A 21,396-nucleotide genomic window follows, 5' to 3' on the forward strand; every position below is an offset into this window, starting at 1 on the left:
GGTTGGATTAAATGTCTAAGGTGTGAAACACAGAGAAAAAATTGATCCTAAATTATACATTAATGTTTATATAAGGAATTAGGATGAAGAAATAAAAAGCTCTGTAAGTAAACATTAATGAATGATACAAACTTGGAAACTGAAAGAGGAAGGCTAAAATTTAAAATACTTATCATAAAGAAATGATGAGTCAAAAGTGGTCATGATAACAATTGTAAAGAAGTATGGGGGAGGGGCCAAGATGGCCGATTAGAAGCAGCTGTGGTCTGCAGCACTCGTGGAGAGGAATGAAAGAAGCAAGTGAATTCAGCAACGTCAACTGAAATATCCAGGTTCTTGCATTGGGACTGACTAGGCAAACCACTCGGATCCATGAAGAATGAAGAAAAGCAGGGTGTGGCGATAGTCCTTTGGCTCCATGCCGTGTGGGAGTGTCATGGAGCCAAAGGAACTCCCAACTGCAGCTAAAGAAAGTGGTAAGTGGTTGTGTGACACCACCCAGGAAACCATGCTTCTCCTATGGATCTTTGCAACCTGAGGATTAGGAGATCCCCTCATGAGCCCATGCCACCAGGGCCTTGGCCCATACACAAAACTGTATGGACTCAGTAGAGCAGCCATGGAGTCACACACAGAGACCCAGAAGTTTTATATACTCTGGCCCCAGGAATGGCAAGTCAGGAGATCCATCCATACATTCCCCTAGAAAGGGGGCTGAATCCAAGGAGCCAAGCAGCATTGTTCTGCAAGCCCCAATTCCATGGCACCTCACAAGTTAAGACCCACTGGCTTGGAATTCCAGGCAGCCAATGGCAACAGGTTGGAAACTGCCTGGGACAGCACAGAATTCCTAGGGGGAAGGACAACCACCATCTCTGTGGTTCAGTCAACTCAGCTGTTTCAGCCTGCCAACTCTGGAAAGCCCAGGCAATCCGGATGAGGAGGGGTCCCCTACAACATAGCACAGTCACTGTGCCAGATCATGCATGGCCAACTTCTTCTTTAAGTGGAACCCTGATCCATTCCTCCTCCTGGGCGAGGCCTCCCTGCAGGGGTTTCAGCAACTGGTTTCAGCCAGGGTTATACAGACAGAACTCTGACCTCTCCCTGAGACAGAACTCCCAGGGAAATGGGCAGCTGCCATCTCTGCAGTTCAGTTGACTCAGCCATGCCACCCTGCTGGCTCTGAAGAGTCCAGGAAGGGTCCCCAGCAATGCAGCACTCCTGCCCTCCAAAAAGCAGCCAGACTGCTGCTTTAAGCAAGTCCCTGAACCTGTTCCTCATGACTGGGCAAGACCTCCCAACAGGGGTCTCCAGACACCTCCTACAAGAGCATTCGGGCCAGCAACAGGTTAGTACCCCTCTGGGATGGAGCTTCCAGAGGAAGTATCAGGCTGCCATCTTTGCTGTTTTGCAGTCTTCACTGTTGATACCTCCAGGTACAGGAAAAACCAAGGCAACTAGGGTCTGGAGCAGACTCCTGGCAAACCACAGCAGCCCTATGGAAAAGTGGCCTGACTGTTAAAAATAAACAAAGAGAACAAAGAGAAAACAACAATGACACGAGACCCCTTAAAAGCCTCATTCAAGGGTCAGCAGCCTCAAAGATCAAAGGTAAATAAGCCCACAAAGATGAGAAAAAATCAACGTGAAAATGCTGAACACTCAAAAAGCCAGAGTGCCTCTTCTACTCCAAATGACCACAACACCTCTCCAAAAAGGGCACAGAACTGGGCTGAGGCTGAGATGGCTGAATTGACAAAAGTAGGCTTCAGAAGGTGGGTAATAACAAACTTCACTGAGCTAAAGGTCCATGTTATAACCCAAAGCAAAGAAACTAAGAATCATGATAAAACAATACTGGAGCTGATAACCAGAATAGCCAGTTTAGAGAGGAACATAACTGACCTGATGGAGCTGAAAAACAACATGAGAACTTCACAATGCAATCACAAGTAACAAAGTACAATAGACCAAATGGAGGAAAGAATCTCAGAGCTTGAAGACTATCTTTCTGAAATAAGACAGGCAGACAAGAAGAGAGAAAAAAGAATAAAAAGGAATGAATAAAACTTTTGAGAAATATGGGATTATATAAAAATACTGAACCTATGACTGATTGGGGTACCTGAAAGAGATGGGGAGAATGGAACCAAATTGGAAAACATTCTTCAGGATATCATCCAGGAGAACTTCCCCAGCCTAGTAAGACAGGCCAACATTCAAATTCTGGAAATACAGAGAACCCCAGTAAGATACTCCATGAGAAGATCAACCCAAGACACAAAATCATCAAATTCTCCAAGATTGAAATGAAAGAAAAAATGTTAAGGGCAGCCAGAGAGAAAGGCCAGGTCACCTACAAAGGGAAGCCCATCAGACTAACAGTGGACTTCTCAGTGGAAACCCTATAAGCCAGAAGAGATTGGGGGTCAATATTCAACATTCTTAAAGAAAAGAATTTCCAACCCAGAATTTCATATCTGGCCAAACTAAGCTTCTTCATAAGTGAAGAAAAAATAAGATTATTTTCAGACAAGCAAATGCAGAAGGAATTTGTCACCAACACCCTGCTTTGCAAGAGCTCCAGAAGGAAGCATTAAATATGGAAAGACAAAACCATTACCAGCCACTGTAAAACCACAGTGAAGTACAGAGACCAGTGACACTATGAAGCAACCATATAGTGGTTTATGAAGCAGCCACATAAACAAGTCTGCAAAATAACCAGCTAGCATTATGATGACAAGATCAAATTCACACACTAATCTTAAATGTAAATGGGCTGAATGGCCCAGTTAAGAGATACAGAATAACAAGCTGTATAAAGAACCAAGACCCATCTGTATGCTGTCTTCAAGAGACTCATCTCACATGCAGTGATACCCATAGGCTTGAGATAAAAGGATGGAGGAAAATTTAGCAAGCAAATAGAAAACAGAAAAAAGCAATCCTAGTTTCTGACAAAACAGACTTTAAACCAACAAAAATAAAACAAGACAAAGAAGGGGATTACATAATGGTAAAAGGTTCAATTCAACAAGAAGCACTAACTATCCTAAATATATATGTGCCCAATACAGAGCACCCAGATTCATCATGCAAGTTCTCAGAGACATACAAAAAGACTTAGACTTCCACACAATAACAGTGGGAGACTTTACCACCCCCTCCTAACAATATTAGACAGACCATCAAGACAGAAACTTAACAAGGATATTCAGGACCTGAACTCAGCTCTGGATCAAGCGGACCTGATAAATATCTACAGAACTCTTCACACAAAAACAAAAGAATATACATTCTTCTCATCGCCACATGGTACTTAACTCTAAAATTGATCACATAATCAGAAGTAAAACACTCCTTAGCAAATGCAAAAATAATTAAAATGACAACAGTCACTCAGACCACAGCATGATCAAATTAGAAATCCATTTTAAGAAATTCATTCCAAACCAGTCGGGCATGGTGCCTCATGCCTGTAATCCCAGCACTTTGGGAGGCTGAGGTGGGCAGATCATGAGGTCAGGAGATCGAGACCATCCTGGCTAACACAGTGAAACCCCGTCTCTACTAAAAATACAAATAAATTAGGTGTAGTGGCAGGCACCTGTAGTCCCAGCTATTTGGGAGGCTGAGGCAGGAGAATGGCATGAACCCGGGAGGTGGAGCTTGCAGTGAGCCGAGATCATGCCACTGCACTCCAGCCTGGGCGACAGAGCAAGACTCCATCTCAAAAAAAAAAAAAACAGAAGTACCAGACTCTTGTAAGTTCATTCTCTCCTGGATCAGGAAAAAGACCTGGAAAGGGAAGAGGATTCTCTGCAGAATGCTTTCCCCATAAGAGTTAGATTTGCAGGGCGGTTTCAAAAAATGTCAAAGAAATATATTTTGGGGTAAAATGCTTTGATTTCCTAATTTAGGGCCTGCTAACTGTCATGTTGGTATCTTATTACTACAAAGAGTCTGTTCTTTCAGTATTAAGGTCTTCATTTTAATGTTAATGCTGGTCAGCTGAGAATGAATTCCAAAGGGTGGAGAGTATAATGAGGCATATCCAACCCTCACTTCCCATCATGGCCTGAATTAGTTTTTCAGGTTAACTTAGGAATGTACTTGGTCTAGAGGATACTTAGAATTTTATTCAATTTTTCAATTGTTTGGGGGGCTCAGAATTTTATTTTTGGTTTACAGTGAGGATTGGTCACCAGAAAGACCAGGGCAGGATTAGAGGATTGGGACTTTCAGCTGCATCCCCTAACCTCTGGGGAGGGAAGAGAGGCTGAAGGTTAAGTTAGTCACCAATGGCCAATCATCTAATCAATCATGCCTATGTAATGAAGCCTCCATAAAAACCCAAATGGACAGGATTCAGAGAGGCTCCAGAGAGCCAAACATGTGGTTCCTGGAGGGTAGCTCACCTGGAGAGGGGATAGAAGCTCCAAGTGCTCCTCCCATACCTTACCCTAGCAGTTCTTCACCTGGTATTCATTAATACACTTTCTAATATCCTTTTTGATAAACCAGTAAATGTAAGCAAGTATTTCCCTTCATTCTGTAAGTCATTCTAGGGAATTAATTGAATTCAAGGAGGGGGTCTAGGAATCCCAATTTATAGCCTGCTGCACGGAAGCATATGAAAACAACCTGGAGCTTATGATTGGCGTTGGAAGTGGGGGCAGCCACGTAGAAATGAGCTCTCAACCTGTGGGATCTGACGCTGTATCCAGGTAGATAGTGTCGAAATTGAATTGGAGGACACCTAGCTGGTGTCCAATGCAGAACTGATTGATTGGTTGCAGAGGGAGGGAAATCTCCATGCACTTATTTGTGACCAGAGATCAAAGAAGTCTTCTGTGTAACTGATTTTGAGTGAGAGAACAGGAAAATCACTTTGATATGGTTTTATTCCTATATTCTCAGAATCACCTTAATCAAGTTCTTAAACTTAGCCTCAGCAATATGAGGACCTATTGCCATCATGATGGCAATGCGATGCATGGGGAGCATACAACATCACCTTTGTGGTGTTCTTGGCAAATTTGTTAAACATGGATCCAATCATGAGGAAACTATCAGGCCAATGCAGAATATGGAACATTCTACAAAACAACTGGCCTGGACCCTTCAAAAATGAAATGTTATGAGGGAGGAATTTTTTTAAAAGGCAAGGGGATCTCTTCAGATTTTAGGAATGGTATGGCAATGGCAACCAAATGCTATGTATGCATCTTGATCAGGTCCTAGATTAAAAAACAAACAAACAAAAAACAGCTATACGGAACATTTTTAGGACAACTTGGGATATTTGAATGGATTTTACATTGGACTATATTATTGAATTAATGTTAATTTGGGGGTGTGATCATTTTATTGTAGTTGGTGTGGAGACTGTCCTTATTCTTAGGGATGATTCAGTATTTAGGGGTAAAGAGTCATAAAGTTTGCAATGTACTTTGAATTGCATTCAGAAAAAAACATAGAAGAGAAAGCTAACATGGCAAAATGCATATGTGCATTCAGAGTATTTTTCTTTACGTTACTGAGGGCATAAAAAATTTTTTTAAATTGGGATAGAAAGTGAAAAACTAGAAATGACTATAAAAGTCTTATTTATCTATTAACTAACAATAGATTAGAGTGAGAATCTCTTTCTTTGGTTGGCATTTCATTCTTTGGTCAGCATTTATCAAGTGTCCATGGGATATAAAGAGCTAAATTATAATTATTTTCTTGTACTTGATATAGATGATATGGATCAAATTTCTGACTTGGTCATTTTCTTTCCAGCCCTGTTATCCTGCCATACTACCCCATAACTGGTTTACAAGGCCTCACAGTATGTGGACCCGTCAAAGGCTCTTACCTTGTATTCATAGCTATGGCCATGAAAGTGAACTGTGTGCATGTCAGCTTCATTTCCTGTGCCAATCAGATACCAATTCACTACATACCCAACGTGAAATGTTAGACCTTGGTTATTTCCAAACAGTCTTCCATTAATTGCTGTGGGTGGCAGGGAAAGGCACAGTTTATTATATTCAACAAGGATTTAAAATAATGTGGGCTTTTAAAAAATAACCACTTTAAAAAAGCATAATCATCCTTATAAAAAATATCATGGATGTTTTCAGAAGCAATGGGGATTTTAAACCCAGCCTGAGGAAGCTGTTACATGTGACCAAGACATCCATTCATGGATGTGTCTAATTCTAAGGAGTTTATTTTGCCCAAGGAAATGAGGCACTGACTTTGTGTTAACACAATCGGGTTGAATTTGACTATTTCACAGCTAAGCATACTTATATTGGTGAATTGTGTATTTAAAATTATCACAAGAGACTTAGAATATCAGGAATGGCCAGGCATGGTGGCTCATGCTTTTAATCTTAGCACTTTGGGAGGCTGAGGCAAGAGGATCACTTGAGTTCAGGAGTTCAAGAACAGCCTGGGCAACATAGTGAGACCCTGTCTCCATAAAAGACAAAGAAAAATATTAAGAGCATGCATTCTTATTTAACTGCCCTAAGTCAAACCTCTGTGATCTGCCACTTGTATGTCTGGAATGGCCATTTGTGAGGTCTGGGCCCCCTCTTATCCTCTATAGGTGTGGTCTCCAAAGGGTAATGTAAATAAAATATGAAGATTATATATACACACATACACACACACACACACTCATACATACACACAAATACACACACATATCCTCTTTTTACTTTGCTATGTTGTGTGCATCTTTAAAATGTATAAAATGCATTGGTACAGTGGTGCAAGTATATAATCTATAACTAATATATCTATGGAGGCTAAACTCTAATGCTTTCAGCTGATGGAGGGATGTAATAGAAGAAACTAGAAGACACTGCTCTAGACTAGTGCTTCTCACACTTTAATGTGAATATGGCCTGGGGATTTTGTTAAAATTCAGATTCTGACTTAGGTCTGTGAAGCCTGAAATTCTGTATTTCTAGCAAGCTCCCAAATGATGCTCATGCTGCTGGTCCTTGGGCCATATACTTGGAGTACAAGTGCCCAGACGAGTGCCAGAGTTATTCCTAAAATCTATCCCCACCAATCCCTAGCTCAGTATACTTGGTGCTTTAGTACAGTAGTTCTCTACAGGAGGTGATTTTGTTCCGCAAGAGACATTTGGCAATGCCTAGAAATATTTTTGGTTGTCATAACTTGTGGGGAGATGCTACTGGCATCTAGCAGGTGGAGGATATAGATGCTGATAAACATCTACAATGCACTGGATAACTCCATACAACAAAGAGTTATTTAACCTAAAAGGTCAGGAAGTTAAGAAACTCTGGTTTAGATTAAGTCTAAATTCTTAACAAGGTGTTTGAGGTCTTCCACAATTCTGTTGGCTCTTTCTTCCCAAGTGCTATGTGACTTAGATCGCATTCTTCCGTCTATCCAGAACGTCATTTCCCTCCTTTTCTAAGTGGACAGACTCCTATGCAACCTTAAAAAATCAACTTGAATGTCTCTTCCCTATCATGAAGCCTTTCCAAATCTTCCAAATAAGGATTTAAAGCACTGCACTGTGTTTAAATTCCCATGACAGCATCCCACCTCGCGTCATACTCCTTGGATTGTCGCAAGTCTGGTGTCCCTTAGACTGTAAACAACATGAGGGCAGATGACCCATATTATGGGCCTTTGTATCTCTTTAGAGCCTTGCAAGGTGCTTTGTGCCCTCTATGACACTTATTAAAAAGACTATTGGTAAAATGGATGTCACCCTTGAATTAACTTTAAATTTACATGTATTTCTAAAAAAGAAAAAAGAAACCTTAGAAGTGGGAAATTACTATATTTGAATTTGCCTTAGTTAAGGATCTTTTACCCAGTCACATCTCTGAGCCCTCTCAGCTGAGCGGCTGAAGACCAGAAGTTTCGCTGGCTAAGAAAGTAAGTGAGATTGTTTATGTGCTTTCTATTGGAATAATTGTCTTGTGATTCTAGATGGGGGGAGGTCATCTAGATGTACCTAGATGCATCTAGTCACAGTCAACCTATAAAATAATTTTGGTTGATGAGCATGAAGTTTTCAAAACTTCTGCCTGTGAAGGTAATGTGATGGAAGGGTGGGTGGGGCCATGTTCACTTTAGTTTGCTCCAAGCCCCACCTCTCCCTGTGTTCATCCAGGCAAAATACTTAGAAAATTATGATAGTAAGGCCTTCCTGAAATGACAGCTGATGTTCCTGGTTTTACATTGTCTGCATAGCTCTAGAAAGCATGAGCATTTGCTGTGCTGGCTAAGTCAGTAGTCTGTGGCATATGGGCAAGGCCCAACACACTGCCTCTCTTACTGCAGCCCATGAGCTAAGAATGGTTTTAAAATTTCTAAATCGTTGAAAAAAAAGGTAAATAATATTATTTCTTGACATGGTATATGAGATAAAAATTTCAGCATCCATAAATGAAGTTTTTGGGTCTCAGTCACTTTCATTTGCTTTCCTATTGTCTATGACTACTTTCGTTCTACAGTGGCAGGGTAGAGTATGGCTTATGACAGAGACCATGTGACCTGCAAGCCTAACTTCTTTACTATCTGGCCCTTGCAGAAAAAATTTGCCGATCCCTGGTCTACATGATCTATACCAGTCCTATGTAGTTGAATTCTATAAATTGTGCTGAGTGAGGCCCTTTCATCTGTTTCATTTGTGCAGAGCAACCTGTGGGTTACCACTGGTGAGTCAGTGAGTGAATGTTACCATGCATGTGGTTGCTGAGTTGAAAAGTATCATCTTCCTTGTCCACTTTGTTTGGCTCTGAAGCATAGGTGTTGATATTGTCTTCCAAGTACCACGATTCATTCTCATCGAAAACCATGAAGTGGAGAACACGGTGAACTATGTTGGGGTTGATGTCTTTGCGGCATACAATCAGAGGGCCTACCAGTCCACTGTAAAGGTCCTGAGGAGGCAAAGCAAGATCATTCACTGTGGCCACAACTAACATTTTCCCTCACAAAATAAAAGAAGTAGATTCAAGTTTTAGTTTTTAATGAAGTCAGATCCTGAGTTTTTAATTATCAGGATTCTGGGAGTGAGGAACAAAATGTTTGACGTGCTCAATGCTTGATTGAAGAAAAACTGTAACCTCATTCATTAGAGTTGAAGTCTATAGAGAACAACAGACCTCTGAAAGGGATTTTAGACACATTTTTCAGTGGATTTAGCTCTATTTTTGACATTTTAATAAAAAAAAGAATTTTGGTTTTAATTAGAATTCCTGGCATTGAAGTTGGTTGGCAGGAAGTCTAAAGGAGTTAGTCCTTTCACCTTTGTGCTTTTGCCCCTGCAGCAACTTTTAGTTGAGAGTCTTCATTTTGTTTTTGAATTAAATCTCTGTGTAGATTCTTGTTCCAGGCAGAGTGGGCCAAGATAAGAGTTCAAACAGAACACTTGCACTGTTTTTTTTTCAGTGCAAATAAACTTGAACCCTATAGTTGAGAGTTTTAAATATAAACACACACATACACCCCCTACACACACACACACACACACAATATGTATATATTCATTTCTTATTAATTATAGAATTATACCATTCTTCATTTATTATTACTATTGTTACTATTATTATTATTGTTTAGAGACCGAGTCTTGCTGTGTCACCTAGGCAATAGTGTGACCATAGCTCAGCATAATCTTGAACTCCTGGACTCAAGCAATCCTCCTATCTCAGCCTCCCATAGCTAGGACCGCAGCACGTGCCACTGCGCCTGGCTAATTTTAAAATTTTTTATATAGGCATCAGCCACCACATCCAACTGAATTTTAAAATTCTTTACAGTATGTTGATTTCCGTAATTCAAATACTATTCAGTGGAACAAAGTATAGTCTATTATTATATAATTAGTTATATTTTTCAATTCACAGTGAGGTTATGCAAAGAATTATAAACTTAAGTAATCATAATGTAATAATTTATTTTGCTTTTGAAAAATGCAGACCCATGTAGGAATAAAAGCTGAACAGTAGTTAAGTTACTCAATGGAAAGTTAACACAGAACTAAGATTTTTAAGAACAATGATAAACACCTTCTTTCTTCCATTATAATTTCTAGGAGGAGATAGGATAAGAACTCTTATTTGATTTAAACTTTACCTTAGCCACAGATACAGTTGAATAGTAAAACCAAGGTATGCATTCAAAGTCCAGTGAGGTAGGACCAGTTCTATCGGGTATCTGCCAATTATATATTTGAATCTCTCCTGAAATAGACAAATGAAGTGTATTTAAATAGAGCTTTTAAAATCAGACTTCTTTATGGAGAACCAGACTATGAGCAAACACTAAAGCTGTAAAAATAGTAGGCAGCATAGTCCTAACTTTCACTTCCGGTTTCACTTCTTGCTTTCTGATCTTAGTCAATGTGGCAATTACTCAATGTGACAAAGCCTTGAATCCCAGCTCTGAACCTTCCAATGTGTGGATCACATGTACCTCCTCCCTGCCCTCAAGGCTGTGCATATTAGTCCCATTGGATCTTAATTCTATATTCTTGCCGTAAAATTCTTTTGCTCCCTCCCCACCATAATCCTGTGTCTCCCACTTCCAAACCTCCATGGGAGTTATAGTCCTGTGACATTAACCAACCTTACCCCCAGCTCCCAAATCTGTAACAATCTGCTTAGCACTAACCCTTGCCTTCCAGTACACCACACAATGCCTGGCATATAGCAGGTAGAGTAGTCAGAAGTGTTTGTGGAATGCATGTAGTAGATCCTTTCCTAACTAATCAGAACAGTGGGCTGACTTGCAAACTCCCTTAATACGAGACTCAACAGACCATAAGACTGTTTTTAAAAACAAAAAGAAATATTTCGCCCACCATCAAAGTCTATCATCAGTCCCTCTGCTTTACAAATCTTTTCTTTCTGAATTTGGCTTTCATTGATACTCTTAATTTCCAAAACTACTTGTTTTGGTGAGCAACTATAGTGGACATTCTGATGCCACCCCTAGATCCCCAATCAAGAATGTAGAACATTTCACTCCAGCAGGTGTCAGCCCGCTTTAGAGAGAGATTTGGCTGAAGAAAGCCACCTTGCTCAAGATTGCATCTAATGACTGCTGCAGGGACATAACAGCTCAGCTCTCTCACTCCAGCTTAGGACAGCTGAGGGTCACCCTATCTTCAGAGCGGGGTTGGCTGTGATTTCTGTTGAGGCTGCATCTCTGCTCAACTTCACTCCCTGTCCAATCCTACTCATTTCTCATTCTTTCCATATTAGCTGATTCCAAGAGCACTGTCTACACACAAATCCTCATATCAGAGTCTGCTTAATGGGCATTTTTTATTAAAAAATATTAATGTTCTTCTGAGCTAATTATGTTGAATGGCATGCTGTGTAGCAGTGATTCCATTTCATGGAAATGTTAATTCATGGAGTCCATCATTTCCCCTTATTGGCTCAATCCTCCCCTACTTTCTCACATATTGCATCTTGTACTCAACTCCTACTTTAGCACCTTAGTTGGAGAGATTAAATATAGTATAAGAATACCTAGCAGCTGGACAGGTAAAGAGGTGGAAGGGAGGGTGGATCTAGAGGATAAATTGATACACTGGGGAGGGGGTCCCTGAAGACCAAACCTTCACTTCACAGTTTTGCTCATGGTGCCCCAATCTGAAAGTAAACTTGACTTGCAGAAGGAACTTTCCCGCCAAATGCTTTCTTCAGGCCCATCTTACTAGTCCATTGGTCTCTCTCATCTGGAACTGCACCCATATATTTAAAAGAACATTAGCCTTGTAGTCCTGCATAAAAGCTTTGGGGATTTTTTTTTTCTCCCAGAGTACTTACCTGGCTGAGTTGGAACAACAGTGGAATTATTTGTTTTCACTCCATGAGCATGAATAGAATACGGTCTTGAGGCTTTATTTTTAAAGATAATTTGAATTTTTTGACCAGGGTTGAGCAATATTAATGGACCTAGAGAATATAAAAAGGAATATGTCTGGATAATTGTTATTTATTTTAAATTATGAGTCATCTGTCTTCTTAAGTATTTACACAGTGACTTATTCTTATCCTTTTACTTAACGTGCAGCCAAATGAAATAAAAACATTTAACAAGTAGATCACTGCTGATTTATGAGACATGATTTTTGCCTGAAATTTTTAAATCATTTAGAATTTTATGAGTTTTTGTTTTGTTTTGTTTTGTTTTTGCCAGAAAACTTATTTTAATGAACATTGGTTTATGCCTAGGAAAACATACAATTAAAGATGAAACCCTTTCTTTTCTTTCTTGACCAATCTGAAATTTCAAGGCTTTTATTCTCTTGCTCCTTATTCTACTGGAGGATTGCAAGGCACTGCAAGGCCTGTTTATTGACCCAAAGTGATTTTTTTCTCTTACAGACTAAAAACCTTCATTTTACTCTCTCTCCCTTTCATCCTAAGCCAAGAACTACAGGTATAAAATTAATTTTAAAACTTTCTATTTGGAAGCAGATTGAATCAGTGGCTCTGAAAACTTATGAAACACAGGTGGTTTTGAGATGAGATAAGCAGCAAGAACTCTGCAAACCTGTGCTACAGTTACTAAAATTAGAGCCCTGAAGATGCCTGCTGGAGGCTAAATGCTAGCTAAAGACAAGGCCTCTTTGCTCCCTGTGACCATTTCACCTCCCCAAACAATGTGCATGTTTTTTCTTTTTAATAAGTGTTTTCCTTTTTGCATACATAATAATAGAACCTTGAGGGTCAGATTGCATTATTTATCTTCATGCATTCAGCCAGAATCCTAGAGAAAACAAACATCCTGCGGTTACTAAAGATAGGAGCCCACTCAAAAGCAGCAGCAACAGGATAGCATAGGCTTCCCTCCAAAGAGGCTTCCCTCCAGGGCTCACAAAGAGACAAGCTCTAGAGGCTCACAGAGAGCCAAGAGGAGCAAAAGTTCCTCTTCATCAGCATGTAAATCCATCTCCTCAGAGTCCCACATCATAAAATAACCTCTAACATACACATAGATATTAAGACTGAAACAGGAGTTGGTCGTGTGGAAATGTCGCATGTGGGCACCTGGGGTGACTCAGAGGTTTCCTAGTTGATCTATCAAGGGTGGAAGAAAGAGTTGTAATTTCCTCACTCAGACAGAAGACACTTAAATTCACATAAAGAAGTTCCTTTCCTCACTATACTAGGGTCCCCTGGACTTTGTTTTAATTTTATTGAAATGATCCCTAAATGCTACTTCTAAACTCCTTTCTAGAATTTTTTAATTCTGAGAGCAAGAATCCAGGTAATCTGACACTGAGCACATTACTTTTCCACATTCTCTTTATTTTTTAGGAAACAACACTTGAATCATTTTTTTCCCCAGTGAAAATGCCTATCAGCAAACAAATTAGAATTATAGGGACTTTCCTCTTTCAAAGTAGAGGTTGACAACGGCCTCCATGTGTACAACAATTTCTAATGGCTGAAGACAAGAAAAACTCAAAAACCAATCTTATGGTATATCAATACCTAGTATATCAAGATATTTTTCATCTTCATTCCTTTTTGTTTGATTTGTGAATGTGTCATCATCATATTGACGATATAAGACTTTCTTGTATTTGGACCCAAGAAGTGTTCCACTTTTATCCACAAACATGCTCGTTTGGCTTTAAGAAAATAAAAGCAAAAACAAACAAACAAAAAACCCCACAAAGTTAGTTAATTTAACCATTAATTTAAACAAAGAACTCATATGGAAAACTTCTTATATCTGGAAGAGGTTTTACCTAGAACTATGTCATCTTTTTAAAAAATATATTAATTCTAGCAAGATAGTTATTCACTCTACATTTTAAAGCATATTTTCTGGATAAAGTTTAGTTTTTGTAAATAGTAAGAGAAAAACCAGAAAAAGAAATCAAATTGTACAAAAAGAGAAAAACGAGTGTCTTTAATTTGAAGTTCTCAGAAGAACAGAGGTAGAAGAAAATGAAGACAAAAGAAAAACCTGACAGATTGTAAATACTGAAAGTAGCTGAAGTTATGTTACTGTTCCTGTGGTGAGATCAGACAGTAACATAGGTCCAGGAAGGATGCAAGAAGTGAAAAGACAGGCAGGAAGAAATAAAACCCATAAGTAAGTTATATAGACATTTAGAAAGATTTGAAGCCCTTTGCAATTGAATATGTCACACACACACGCGCGCACACACACACACACACAAATTTTGAAGTGATTTATAATTGAGAATATCCTAAACACACAAATATCACACCCATATACCCGTTATGCACACAAACACCATAACAAACACAAGTAAATATACCACACACACCCACCATACCAAACACAAATAAATACAACACACACACAGGCACAGACACACACAGACAGACTGAAAGGAAAGAGAGGAAGACTCAGAAAGAACCCTTAGAACCCTTCCCATTTACAGACTGGAGCTATCACCATACTTCTTTGTAAGCGGTGGAGTTCATTCTCCCACTTTCTGCTAGGAGAATAATCCCATTCCATTTCCTCGGCTGCAATGTAAATAATTTGCTCCTCCTGGTATTGTGTTTGATCAGGGTTTGGCTTCCCACATTGCCTCACGTGATATTTATGTTTCATACCTCCTAGATTGTGTTTTATCGTTATGCAAACCAAATCAAAAGTTCCTACAGACGAATAAGAAAGGAATGGTTAAAGCTTTGCCCTCAGATTTCTTTCCTCTGTAAAATTATTCATAAGCTGCAACCCTCAAAAGAAGTACAGTAAAATCATTCATTCATTCTTTCATTAATTCAACAAATATTTATTGATCACCTTCTCTGTGTCAGACGTATTTCTAGGCATTCAGGAAACATCAGAGAACAAAAGAGTTAAAAATTCTTGCTCTCAGAGTTCACATTGCAAGGTGTTGTGGAGACAGACAAGAAACATGTTAAGCAACTTGTATGTATGCTGGAAGGTGGTAAGAGCTATGATTAAAGAAAAAAAGGAAAACAGCGTAAGGAGGACTGAGAATTCTGGATGTTGGGAAGGGCTCAAGACAGCAGTGAGCAATATCATGGGTAAGCAGGGTAGGCCTTGATGAGAGGGTGATATCTGGGCAAAAGTTCATAAGAGATGAGGTGGGTCTGGAGGAAAAGTATAAAAGTGTGTTCTCTCTAGGCAGAAGAAACAGGTAGCAAAGGCCCCAGGCCAGGAGACTGTTTGGTGTGTATGAAGACTACCCAAGAGGCCAGTGTGTCTGGAGGGAGGGAGCAAGGGTGAAAGTACTAGTGAGTGGAGGGCCAGGTCGTGGAGCCCTTGTGGGCCACTGAATACATGATAGCTTTCACTGAGTGAAATGGAGAGCCACTATGGGATTTTAAGTCAATGAAGGGTATAAGGACACTCTGGCAGCTGTGCTGAGAATAGACTGGCGTGTACAATGGTGGAAGAAACGGAATCTGTTGAGAGGCTATCAAAAACAATCAATGAGAGATGATGGCTTTGATCAGAGTGGTAGGTAGCAGAGGAGGGAGTGAAAAAAAGTTGAATACATTAAAAATACATTAAAAATCCAAAACAATGACAAAAACGAAAACAAACCACCATAACAAAAAAAACTCTAGCCTGATTCCGACCAGAACATTCCACCTGAATTCCAGTTTTCTTTCTTTTACCTTGGTAATTTTAGGCCCACCACGTGCTGACACTGCTTCTTGATGAATGCTCTTTTCAACTCTACATATTTCTGTTGTTGCTGTGACTTTTGCGGAGAGTAAGGTTTAAGAAGATGTACGAGGAAGCAAAACCTTCAGACTCAGAGGGTTTGAGAAAAAGAATTTGTTTAAAACGAAATAATCCCTGTACAAGCTCTAGCACCATGTTTGACATATAGTGTACGTGTCTCCACTTGTTTGCTACAGTTGATATGCCTTGGAAAAGAGAATGAGACAAGGTAGTTTTTAAATCCAGAAAAACACCTGCAGGGGAGAGGAGAGGAAGGACTGGGGCAGGAAAAAGAAATAACTTGTCCCTGAATGAGCATGGAGGTACATCTCTAACAAAGAGGAGGGAAAAAAGCACCAGAGAAAGATCTCTCTCTTTTTTTTTTTTTTTTTTTTTTTGAGACTGAGTCTTGCTCTGTTGACCAGGGTGGAGTGCAGTGGTGCGATCTCTCACTGCAAGCTCCACCTCCTGTGTTCACACCATTCTCCTGCCTCAGCCTCCCGACTAACTGGGACTACAGGCGCCCGCCACTACGCCCAGCTAAGTTTTTTGTATTTTTAGTACAGATGAGGTTTCACCGTGTTAGGCAGGATGGTCTCGATCTCCTGACCTCATGATCCACCTGTCTCGGCCTCCCAAAGTGCTGGGATTACAGGCGTGAGCCACCGCACCCAGCCAAAGATCTCTTTCTTTTCCCTCCAATTACTCTGAATCACAAATTTTGCTTGTTTGAAAAGTAAAATTTTAAATGTTGAAATGAAGAAAATGTAGTCAAATGAATATCTGGCATCACAAAGAGTCAAGATACCAATTCATGGGATTTACACAGTAGTTTATCATATAGCCAGGTTTTGGTTGGTATCAGTCATTTTTGACCAAGATAGATGGATTTTGGGGGGACAGGTATAAAGGACAAGGGTTGATCTACTGGATTAAAGAAGGAACTCGCATTTATTGAAAGTCTAACATATGCCAGGCACTTTACTATACTTTACCTATCTCATTGATCACTGTCTATTCCTTTTTGCAGATTACAAGTTTTTACAATTCCTGTTTTACAAATGAGAAAATGAGGTTCAGAAAGAAGGCTGGTTTCCTTTGATCCCCACACAGTTCTTTGATATGGGGTGCCTTCTTAAAAAAAAAAATGTTGCCAGCAAGGATCAATGTCACTGAAGCTAAAACATTGATCTAGAGAGCAAAGCTAGTAAAGAGTATAGAAAGAGGAAGGCACAAGGCAGCAGGGTAAGGTCGAAGCAGGAGGAAGGCCTGGGAAACAAATGGACCGAAGAGTAAGAAATGCAGAAGACAACAGAATGAAAATGAGTTTAAAGGGTTTAAAATATCTGCATCATGTTTGAAGAGCATTGGGATGGTTTAAAGCCTAAAGGACTAGGAAGAGGACCTGAAAAAACTGAGGGGATTTATGTGTACAGGAAAATGTGACACTAAGGCTCTTATAAATGAAAGGAGCAGGGCAAAGGTTTCTCAAGCACTGTTTGTATCAGTTCAATTTTTTTTTTTCCTGTACAGAATATTCAGTGCATATGAAGATAGTGCTTCTGCATACTTTAATGTTTCAGGCTGAATGAAAAGACCCACTGCTCACCTATAGAATCAGGTGTCATCCAAAGCGTCTGAGAAGTATGAGGAAACACAGGTATTGTGTCCTTTCTTGCTCCTAAAGAAGTGAAGGTATTTCCTGAAAAATATATCCCATGTAAATTTTCCACTGATCCTACACTAAAAACGTGCCACAAAACGTTGTCTCCTAAGCACATATCCAATCCAGGCAGATTTCCATACGTGTATCCATTTATGGCTGCAAGGCATTTGTAACAAAGGAAAGAGTATTTAATGTACTGGTACTTGATATCTTTTGAAACCCAACAAAACATTAATCATGAAGCAGCTCATTTATGTAAAAAAAGCAAAGCAATTTTTTTCAACTTTCCTCTCCTCTATTGTTATTTAATCACTTCATGGGGGCTAAAACTGACATTATAGAATTAGAGAATGACAGAATTCCATGATACTCTCACTGGGTTATTCCAGTCAAGCCCTTCCTTTTAGAGTTGAGGAAACCACGGCCAGAGAAGTAGTTACTTGTCCAATGTCATATGGCTAATAAATGAAAATGTTAAGACCAAAGTCCATGTCTCCAGATTCTGGATCAATCCTTTTCCCACTGCACTGTACAGTCTTCAAAAACCAACAACCAACCAACCAGCCACCTACCAACCCACCCAACAAGCTCAACAAACACCCTACTCCACCCATTCTTCGAATTTGGCAATAGAGAAGTATGTGACTTTTAATATTTAGCTATAGATAAAATATATTGCACCAAGAAGGTGTTGGTAAATATTTGCTAAGTTAAATTCAAAATAATCACCCTAGTAGACAATATTCTTCTTAGGAAATGATATTTACTTATTATGTATATATTTATTTATTTTTTGAGATGGAGTTTTGCTCTTGTTACCCAGGCTGGAGGGCAATGGCACGATCTCAGCTCACTGCAACCTCTGCTTCCTGGGTTCAAGCAATTCTCCTGCCTCAGCCTCCCAAGTAGCTGGGATTACAGGCATGTGCCACCTCTCCCGGCTAATTTTTGTATTTTTAGTAGAGACGGGGTTTCACCATGTTGGCCAGGCTTGTATCAAACTCCTGACCTCAGGTGATCCATCCACCTCAACCTCTCAAAGTGCTGGGATTACAGGTGTGAGTCACCGCACCTGACTGGGAAATGATATTTAAAGGAAACATAAGTGTATTAGCCGACCGTTGTGGGGAAAACCTAAGTCGGTTTTAATCCATAGTTCTTTAGGCAAAATAAAATTCAGTGTTTAATGCATTTATCTTGTAAGTTAAATTGTTTCTTACAGTACATCTTATTTGAGGCTTGGAAGTCTGGATCCTCTTTATCTATGTTTTCAGGCTCTGTGATAAACGTTCTGATATTTTCCTCCAAGAGATCACTTTCATTTTCATCAAATATTGTGGCAAGTAGGTAAAACTCTTTGTCTACTCCTTTCTGTGGAAGAGAATAGAAAAAGGAATAGACATGAAGTATAGACAGTCCACATTCAAATCTAGCCAAATGGTTGATCTGCATACAGTGTTTCCCACACAAGGAGATTGTGTACTTGTGAAAAATTTGATCAGTGGACTTCCTGATTTTGGATAGTCCATAGAAAGGCACAAGTCCCAGTGAATGAATTATCACAGAACTAAGAAGTTGGGAGAAATCTCTATGACTTTTTTAATATAAAGTGTTTACTCCAGGGATTCCTATATCTAAACTTCATAAACTAAACCATAAGATGTTTATAGTGGCTTTTAACACAATGTACTCTATGGAAAGTAAGTTAAATAAATAGTTTTCAATTCTAGAAAGTCTGAATTTTTAGGGCTTTTGAACAAATTTAATATAAACATATTACTAGATTAAATGTAAAAATTATATGTGTTATAAGAATGATGACACTATAAATATGACTCATTATATAGATAAATATAAATATATATTTATAATTTTGAATAAGATATACATTGTTATATATGTATGGATTTATAAAGCTTTGTTACCTATACTTTTTACATAAATGTAGAAAAGAACTAGATATTAGTTCACTTCTGAGTGAGAAAAAAGGGAAACTCATTTAATTAACATTTATTGAGCACCTATTATATGCCCAAGAGGAGCTGTGGTTATTATTAAAAAATTAATAAAATCTTGTGCATACTTTCTAGAAACTTTCTAGAAAATCTTGTGTATACTTCCACTAGAAACAGCCTAGTGGAAGAAACAGGCCAATGAAAACAATTGCATGGATAAATATTCTAAGAGAAACATACCTAAGGGACTATGGTAACCTGCAGGAGCTTCAACTGACTTTAGTCAGGGAACATTGTCCAAAGGAAGGTAATCTCAGTCTGAGTTTCAAAAATGTCTCCCACTTTTGGCAGATGAAACAGTGAGGAAAGGCCATTCCAGATGGAGAGAAGAGGGAAAATCAGAGATGTCAAATAACCTTCCTTACTCAGGGCCTAAGGAGCTAATTCCACCATAATGCAGAATTCTACTTTGCCATTTAGAAGAAGCAAATTCTGCAGTGTAGGGGTGGGAGGGGACATAAATCTGAAGGAATTGTCAGGATCTGATGTGTTGGCTTCTGAGTCAACAAATTGTGGGGAGATTTTTGTTTCAGGGAGTGCTATAACCAGATTCCTTAGGGAGGGATGTGGACTAGCTGTACTAAAGCAAGGTAAGAGTGGACACAGAAGTTAAGAATGAAGGCCAGGCGCGGTGGCTCAAGCCTGTAATCCCAGCACTTTGGGAGGCTGAGACGGGTGGATCACGAGGTCAGGAGATCGAGACCATCCTGGTCTACACGGTGAAACCCCGTTTCTACTAAAAAATACAAAAAAACTAGCTGGGCGAGATGGCGGGCGCCTGTAGTCCCAGCTACTCGGGAGGCTGAGGCAGGAGAATGGCGTAAACCCGGGAGGCGGAGCTTGCAGTGAGCCGAGATCGCGCCACTGCACTCCAGCCTGGGCGACAGAGCGAGACTCCATCTCAAAAAAAAAAAAAAAAAAAAAAAAAGAAGTTAAGAATGAAAGGAATTCAGAAAGAGATGATAGTGCCTAAAATAATGCAGAGGTATTGGAGACTTAGTGATAAATGTGTACATGAGACAGAAGCAGTTGTTGATGAAAGTCCAAGGTTTGGTGATATTATTAACTAAGGGATAGAACAGAGGAAGAAAAGAGGCTGATTTAGGAAAGGGAGGGGCGGTAAACGTCTGCCCAAAAGGATGAGATGTCTGTGAGTCAAAAACAAAGAAAGAAAAAAGAGAATTCTAAAAACAGCAAGAGAAGAGCATCAAGTCTCGTATAAAGAAATCCCCATCAGACTAACAGCAGATTTCTCAGCAGAACTCTTACAGGCCAAAACAGCATGAGATGATATACTCAAGACACTGAAAGAAGAAGAAGAAAAAAAAAGAGTCAACAAAGAGTACTATACTCAGCAAAGCTGTTTTTCAAAACTGAAGGAGAAATAAAATCTTTCCCAGACAAGCAAAACCTGAGGAAATTTATCACCATTAGACAGGCCCTATAAGAAATGCTTAAGGGAGTACTATATCTGGAAGCAATAGAATAATATCTACCATCCAGAAAACACATGAAAACATAAAACTCATTGGCACAGCAAACACACAAATGAGAAAGACAAAGGACTCAAGGACTACAGAAAACCACCAAACTGAAATTATAAACAATAAGAGAGAAACAGAAGGGAAAAGGATACATGAAATAACCAGAAAACAATTACCAAAATGACAGGAATAAGTTCTTGCCTATCAATAATAACTTTGAATATAAATGAATTAGATTCCCCAATTAAAAGATATAGACTGGCTGAATGAATTTGTTTAAATGACCTAAATATATGCTACCTACAAGAAACTCACTTCACTTGTAAAGACACATAAAGACTAAACACAAAGGGATGAGAAAAGATATTCCACAGAAACAAAAACCAAAAGTGAGTAGGAGTAGCTATCCTTATATCAGATAAAGCAGACTTTAAGTCAAAAATGTAAAAAGAGATAAAGTCATTTTATAATGATAACAGGATCAATTCAGTGAGGGAATGTAACAAGTCTAAATGTATATGCCCAATAC

The 21,396-nt window shown here is 39.2% G+C and overlaps 1 protein-coding gene across 1 annotated transcript in view; it reads right to left on the reverse strand.

Moving 5' to 3' along the window:
• The window catches only part of LOC111544753 (ceruloplasmin-like), a 40,020-nt gene that overhangs the window by 4,771 nt on the left and 13,853 nt on the right, over nucleotides 1-21,396 (reverse strand). Inside the window, 9 exon segments of the mRNA XM_023215423.1 lie at nucleotides 5,870-6,009; nucleotides 8,735-8,936; nucleotides 10,135-10,241; nucleotides 11,838-11,966; nucleotides 13,512-13,655; nucleotides 14,457-14,660; nucleotides 17,312-17,524; nucleotides 18,589-18,739; nucleotides 19,792-19,963. Of these exon segments, the coding sequence (XP_023071191.1) occupies nucleotides 5,870-6,009; nucleotides 8,735-8,936; nucleotides 10,135-10,241; nucleotides 11,838-11,966; nucleotides 13,512-13,655; nucleotides 14,457-14,660; nucleotides 17,312-17,524; nucleotides 18,589-18,739; nucleotides 19,792-19,963 (1,462 nt within the window).

Source organism: Piliocolobus tephrosceles, chromosome 2 (genome assembly GCF_002776525.5).
Source record: "Piliocolobus tephrosceles isolate RC106 chromosome 2, ASM277652v3, whole genome shotgun sequence".
NCBI lineage: Eukaryota > Metazoa > Chordata > Mammalia > Primates > Cercopithecidae > Piliocolobus > Piliocolobus tephrosceles.